General features: G+C 41.9%; 1 protein-coding gene across 3 annotated transcripts in view; it reads left to right on the forward strand.

Moving 5' to 3' along the window:
* The window catches only part of thbs4b (thrombospondin 4b), a 43,841-nt gene extending 36,953 nt beyond the window's left edge, over positions 1–6,888 (forward strand). For all 3 annotated transcript variants that reach the window (XM_077622560.1, XM_077622561.1, XM_077622562.1), the window contains 4 exons: positions 100–296; positions 5,075–5,247; positions 6,215–6,354; positions 6,479–6,888. In XM_077622560.1, coding sequence (XP_077478686.1) covers positions 100–296; positions 5,075–5,247; positions 6,215–6,354; positions 6,479–6,537 — 569 coding nt within the window. In that variant the 3' untranslated portion in view covers positions 6,538–6,888. The remainder of the gene's footprint in view (positions 1–99; positions 297–5,074; positions 5,248–6,214; positions 6,355–6,478) is intronic.
* Positions 6,889–7,500: the final 612 nt, after the last annotated feature.

The raw sequence follows: 7,500 nt of genomic DNA on the forward strand, positions 1-7,500 counted from the left end.
TAATGAGAGAATATACTGCCTAGTGTTATCGCGTCAAGTTTGATGTTTTTCAAACTGGGAAAAAAAAGGAAAATGACTCCCTGCTTGTGCTGACTTGAGGTTACACGGCCTTCAGCGGCGTCGACTTTGAGGGGACGTTCCACGTCAATACGGTGACGGATGACGACTACGCTGGATTCATTTTTGGCTACCAGGACTCATCGTCCTTCTACGTGGTCATGTGGAAGCAAACGGAGCAGACGTACTGGCAGGCCACGCCCTTCCGAGCTGTGGCCGAGCCCGGCATTCAACTCAAGGTTAGCACTTAAATCCCTCATCCGTTGCCTTTTGTGGCGAGAGATCTTAAGTCCCTTTTAACTGGGAGAGCTTTCATGGAAAGATTGCTGCCGTGTCTTCTAGTTGAAATTCTTTGGACACCTATTATTCTCAATGGCTTTAACCTTCCCTTCATGGCCTCCCTTAATTCCCAGGGCAGAAGTATTTATTGTCTTGAAGTGGTTATCTGGCTAGTTTTCTTTTTAAGTAGATATCGTAGGAATCAGTGGCGGTCTGTGCATTTTCTCGTAGCACTTCAATGAATCAATCCAACCCTCAAAAACTATTTTATGGCTATAAAACCTCTACTGCAGCTACAGCTGCAACACATAAAAAATAATCAATAAATCAATGCACAAAAATGGGGTAAAATCCACTTCCTAGCAGCATTTCATGATTAAATACAAATACTGGAGCTTTTCAGACATTAAAACCAGGCCAGGGGGTGATTTTCCCGGGAAAAGACAGCGATGAACGTCAATGGCGTACCGGCAAACATTGCCCGAAAATGGGGTAAAATCCAGCCGAAAACAGCATTTATTGATTAAATACAAATACTGGAGATTTTAAGACATCAGAACCGGGCCCGGAGTATCATTTCCCCGGGAAAAAGACAGCGATGAACGTCGATACGTCCATATACGTCCATACGCAAAACGGCAAAAATTGCACTAAAATGGGGTAAAATCCACTTCCTAGCAGCATTTAGTGATTAAATACAAACACTGGAGCTTAAATACAAACACTGGAGCTTTTCAGATATCAGAACCGGGCCCACAATTGAAATATTATTTAGGAATATAGCCATATTTTACTCACCAAAAATCCTTTTTAACTGTACACAATATCCATCCTCCTTTCTTTCTTCCTTCTTTTCTATCGCCATCGAAGCTAATGCTGAAAGTCGAGCCTGTCCTGTCGTATTTCTGGCATAGTCCGCCTTGAAAATGGCTTTAAATCAACACAACAATATATTTGCTTGTGCAGCTCGCTCCAGATACAGTTTGGTAGCTCTGGCTAAGCACTAGCCAATCATAGTTGGTGAAAGCGATGACGTATCCCTACGCCTGCGAGAAGGCAATGACGTCCCCTACGCCTGCGAATATAATATATATAAAATATTCACAAAGGTTGCAGGGGTGCTGGAGTCTACCCGAGTCAACTATGGTAGGTAGGGGACACCCTGTATTGGTGGACAGCCAAGGAGACTCACAACCATACACGCGCATCCTCTTCCCTAGGGGCAATTTGTTGAAATGTTGAACTAGCCTACCATGCATGTTTTTTGGTATTGGTGAGGACACCATGGTACCCAGAGAAAACCCATGCAAACTCCATAAAGTGATAATCGAACTGGGATCGAACCCTTGAAGACCAACCTGTCTTTAGCATAAACATCTTTTTACAACTGAGTTGTGCAGCACAAAATATGTTAAATGGATCTCTTTTGCTTGTGATTTTATTGACTTTAATGCTCTCTTTGCTCTAAGGAGATTTTCCTTACTGTAAATATAAATATATAATATAAATTATAAAGATTTTCCTTACTGTAAATATAAATATATAATATAAATTATAATTTATATACCGTAAAACCTCTATTTCAATGGCATGCCGTTCTATTTTTCAAACTTTCCCCCGTAGTGCCGTTCAATTAGAGCAGGGGTCTCGAACTCAATTTACCTGGGGGCCGCTAGAGGCCGAGTCTGGGTGAGACTGGGCCGCATCAGGATTTCCACAAGAAAAGCACTGATAAAACATTCCAACGTTATCAAATACCTTTATTTTTTAACAAAAAATAATGAATTAAATAAATTAACTTAAAGATGAATAAAAAATAAATCAATCAGTAATATAAAACCAAATAATACTAATGAGCATACAGTAGATATACACTGGCTGGCTAAGTAGAGAAAATGAATTATTTTTATTCCGTTTCAAATGTCTGTATTAACAGCTCTTTAACCTTTAACTTTCTGAACTTGAATGGAACATTGAACATGAAATATTCTGAACACGGCTTCTTTTGCCTACTCCTTGCTGCTAGAGACCTGGCAGCGCTTCTTCTCACATAGTCACATTTGGCTTGAGGGAGGAAGCAGTGGAGACCCTCAGTAGAGCTTGAAGATGCTCATCAGTAAGTCTGGACCTGTACTTGGACTTATTGAAGTTCAAGGTGGAGAAGAGCTTCTCACACAAGTATGTGCTCCCAAAAAGGCACATAGTCCGCTTGAACCTTCGGGAAAGTTCAGGGAAGCTGGGGGTCAACTCTCTCAAAAATTGCCCAAGCTTGTCTGCTTCTCCACTCACCTCACTGAACTTGGCTTTGAGTGCAGAGTTGCACTGCAGGTCAATGAGCTCCATTTGAAGCTCAGGAGGGGCATCTTGCACATCAAAGGAGAAGGGGTCCGCAAAAATTTGAAATGTGGCTTTGTGTGTCTTGAAGTCTGCAAATCTGTGATCAAATTCCTCCTGTAGCTTCAAAATGGCCTCAACATACTTCTCACCACTGAATGGTGTGCCTGCATCCACGAGAGCCTTGCATGCTGGGAAATGGCAAAGGTTTGTCTGAGAGAGCTGGGCTTTCCATAACACAAGTTTAGTGCAGAATGCTCTCACGTTGTCATAGGCAGCACTGACAAGTTGCCCCTGGCCTTGTAGCTTCTTGTTCAGTACATTAAGCTCATGTGTGATATCAACAAGAAAAGCCAAGTCCATGAGCCATTTGGGATCACTTAGCACAGGATCAATCAACTCACAAACGGCGTAGCTAGCTTTGACTGCTGCATTACTGTCTTTGGTAGCCTTCTTGAAGAGATCCTGTTGCCTCAGAAGACGTGTTTTAAGACTGGCAACCTGGTTGGCTCTCTCATCTCCCTGGTATTTTTCGTACTCCGCAGCATGTCTCGTAGTACAATTACGTTTCAAATTGTATTCCTTGTGCACCGCAACTTTTTCAGTGTAAATGAGACACGTCGGGGTGCCCCTGTGTTCAACAAAGAAATATTGCACTCCCCACTTTTCTTGAAACTGTCTGTGCTCATCACTGACCTTTCTCTTCACGGCAGGCTTTGAAAGAGACATCTCTGGGGCTCTGTAATATGTTTTTCCACTTGGAATGAGTCTCGGGTTGATCTTTCACATTCAGTCTCGCGGGTTTGTGGCGCATGTGCACTTTCGCTCTCCGTTTCAATCGCGGAGATGGCTACAGACACTGACACAGGCTGGATCACGGATCATAGCGCCTCATTCAGTTCTATGCTGAGAGCAGCGGAGGAGTGTGCGCGCCGAGTGGAGTGATCGGCCTCACAGCTTCTCCTCCGCCCAGCTGATTGGAGGAATGAATGAGTGAGTGAGCGAGGCACTGGACATCCCGGCCGATGTCCCGCCCTCCAGAGCCGTATACCTCACCGTGATTGGTTCATTCAGCTCCGAACCAAAGTTCCCTCTAATTTTTTGTTGGTCTGAGCAGAAAGACAACCTCCCCGAGCGCACTGAGTACCAGTGTGAGCGACATCATCGGCACTCGGATGATTCGCCTAAAGACGTTTCGCCGACGGACGTTTGACAGACGGGCAGGTCGCCGAATCCAACGAACGTTCATTCGGCCGAACGGAGGTTCCGCCGAAACGGGATTCGAACGCTCGCCCCGCCGGATCGTGTGTGTACAAGTTTTTCAACCTCGGCCCGCGGGCCATATACGGCCCGTTAGGATTTTTAATCCGGCCCGCCGCCGGTGTTGTCCAAATTATAGTAAAAATCAATGTTCGTCTACCATCAATGGCAGTCCGGGAATAAGCACTCTTGGGCAGGCAGATGTAGCAGAACCGAGCCGTAAAATGACAGCAATCGGGTCAAATCCATCCTAAAACAGCATTTAATGATTAAATACAAATACTGGATGATATCGCGATGGAGGCAAAAAAACGTCTATAGACGTCCATTCGCCAAACGGCTCAAAATGCTCTCAAATTCGGTCAAATCCAGCTGAAAACAGCGTTTAATGATTAAATACAAATACTAGTATTTGTATTTAATCATTAAACTAACAAATACTAGTACGACCTGTCCGTCTGTCAAACGTCCGTCGGCGAAACGTCTTTAGGCGAATCATCCGGTCACGACATCATCATTGCTCGCTATCGGCACACCAGTATCACACCTGCCACAAGCAGGTGCATGTCAATGTTCCCTCTAATTTTTCATGTAAAACATGCTGTAAAACAAGAAAAACATGAGTGGACAGAGCTACTGCCACTGGCTGCCACTTAAACGGCGCCATCATGGGGAAAGGGGTAAAAAAAAAAAAAAAAAAAAAAAAAAAAAAAAAAAAAAAGATCTTTCATATTAAGACGGGGGCCGCAAATTATCGTCCCGCGGGCCGCAGTTGGCCCGCGGGCCGCATGTTTGAGACCCCTGAATTAGAGGGTGCCGTTCTATTTTTCAATTCTTCCACCAAGGTGCCTTTTTATCAGAGGTGCCGTTCAATTAGAGGGTGTAGTTCTATTTTTCAATTCTTCCACCAAAGTGACTTTTTATTAGAGGTGTCGTTCAATTAGAGGTGCCGTTCAATTAGAGGTGCCGCTCAAATAGAGGCTTAACGTATATTTTTTGCACCTTACCAATGGATTATTTATGGAAACAGCTGACATACTGACATACCTATGCCCCATCGGTCAAAAAGATTGAAGTATTTAACAAATCACAGATTTAGAGGCCTTTACAAACTCATACAAAGTCTTCTCTCGCTTCTCGACAGGCTGTCAAATCACGATCTGGCCCCGGAGAGCATCTAAGAAATTCCCTGTGGCACACAGGGGACACCCAAGACCAAGTTCGCCTCCTGTGGAAGGACCCCCGCAACGTGGGATGGAAGGACAAAGTATCCTACCGCTGGTACCTTCAGCACCGCCCGCAGGTTGGATACATAAGGTGACCTACTCGTCTACCTCATCTTCCATGTTGCACAAAGTTCACAGCACATTTTCAACAGTAGTTGTATTCAATGAAAATATCCTTGAATATGGCCCACAAAATAATCTTAAATTCAGGTTGCATTCTGTTGCAATTGTCAGCTTTAGCACTAGATGGTGCAATTCACCGAAATAGTGCCTCTCTTATATATATCCAATTTTTGTAGAATTTCAGTATGTCACATAAAATATAATCCAATGTGATAAATTGCGCTATAATGGGTGTTTTTTTCTTGAGTTTCTTTTCGGTGAGTGGACATTTTCTCTTTGTAGCGGAAAATTTGTTACGGTGGTGTAAATAAGTTTATCAGTCTAACGATTCTAATTTTTAATTGTGATTATAATCAACTGGAGTCCATAATTAACTTTCAATTAATCAACTTCAATGTTAGAAATGCCAAAATTATTAAATATTTTTCAATACCCTTATACCACAGAATTATTTTTTGCTGGTAGCCTTTAAATCATTCCCTGCCATTTACAATAATAACATTTTACTTTCCCATTCAGAATGGAATGCACGTCTTTCACCCTCAATGACAACCTACAATTTAATATTTAATTTTTTTTGTTTTTGTTTTTACACGATGATTTACCGGAAAGTCTGGCATTGAATAATCACGTTTCACTGACATTGACGACAAAAGACATTCAACCTTTTTGAGTGAGATCTTTTTTTTTACTCTGATTTTAACAAACCAAAGTGGAAAGATTTTGATTTTTCTGTTAAAGTACTCATAAGAACACAGAGTACCGTATTTTCCGGACTATAAGTCGCACTGTTTTCGTAGTTTTGCTGGGCCTGCGACTACTCCAGTGTGACGTTATTTTTTTTCTCTTCATTGTGTATTTATGTTTGTCGGTATGACTTATCCTGAGGTGCGACTTATAGTCTGAAAAACCCTGTCTCCCTTGGGTCGCGGCAGGGCTCGCTTTTACGAGGGAACCGAACTGGTGGCTGACTCGGGCGTGACCATCGACACCACCATGAGGGGAGGAAGACTCGGTGTCTTCTGTTTCTCGCAGGAAAACATCATCTGGTCTAATTTGAGATACCGCTGCAACGGTGAGCTTTGCGTTATCATTGAACTTGTAATCGGGTGTTTACTCCTCGCTATAAGGTCAGACTTTCTCTGTTTAGCAAGAATTTAGCCTATTTTCACAAATTATATATCTTTTTTTTTTTTCAGACACCATCCCCGAGGACTTTGAAGAGTTCAGCGCTCAGCACGGCGTCGACTCCTTCTAAAGGAAGAAATCCTGTGTGTGTGTGTGTGAGTTAGTGTGTGTGCATGAATGTGTGGCAGTTTGTGTTAATGTTTGTGTACGTTTTTTGGTGCATTAAGAGCACAGCCTTGTATTCTACGGAACATGTCAGACAAAATGTTGCACATGTCACAGCGCAGAAAATAAGGATCAGAATTTGATGACACGTACTTGCACATAAGCATTTCATACATTGGAATTTTAGGATTTTTTAAAATGATTAAATGTGAGGCCGACTATAAATAACATTGTTGCTACTCTGCGATGAATGGGATATATATTTTTTGTCCTATTATTTCAATTTTGCTCCAAAATATAAAGTTTTTTTAAGCTTTTTGTTTGTGCTGTCTTTTTTGTGAAAGGTAACATTGTGTGGTTGCAATCTCAATCAATGAAAAGTATATTTTTCCTTCCTTGTAATATTTACCGCTGTGTATTGATTTTCTCTTTTTTTAGTTCTCTTGGCAGGTTTACTTGGATCAAGTGTAGTAAGGTGAACGTTATAAAACAGTTTCTGACCTCATCTACAGAAAGTGAGAAAATATGACTGCTGGGGGAGGAAGAAGGTCTTGAATTTTCTCCTGCAACTAAAGTTTATTTTATTTTTTATTTTTCTCCACTTTAAATGACTTGTATTATACATTATCAAATCTGGGACATCTCTGGGAAATTTCCTAATTCTCCCTGATCAGTGAGTGACATTTTAGAAAATTGAATATTCAGACCTTGTGTTTCATTTAATTGAGCAGCACGAATATATTTTCGCCTAAGTGAGATATTCATGTGGTTTCATATGTCAACTTACTGGTTTATGTAATGGTTTTCAGTGGGCGACTAAATGTGAACTAGAAGTGATTGACTTATAGGGTCGCCTTCCTTGCTTAAGCCATCTGTCCATCCAGAGACTGTCTCGCCATTGTTCAGACACGATCGCTCCTTCAAAAAT

This window comes from Stigmatopora argus, chromosome 16, assembly GCF_051989625.1.
Source record: "Stigmatopora argus isolate UIUO_Sarg chromosome 16, RoL_Sarg_1.0, whole genome shotgun sequence".
In the NCBI taxonomy this organism is placed as follows: domain Eukaryota; kingdom Metazoa; phylum Chordata; class Actinopteri; order Syngnathiformes; family Syngnathidae; genus Stigmatopora; species Stigmatopora argus.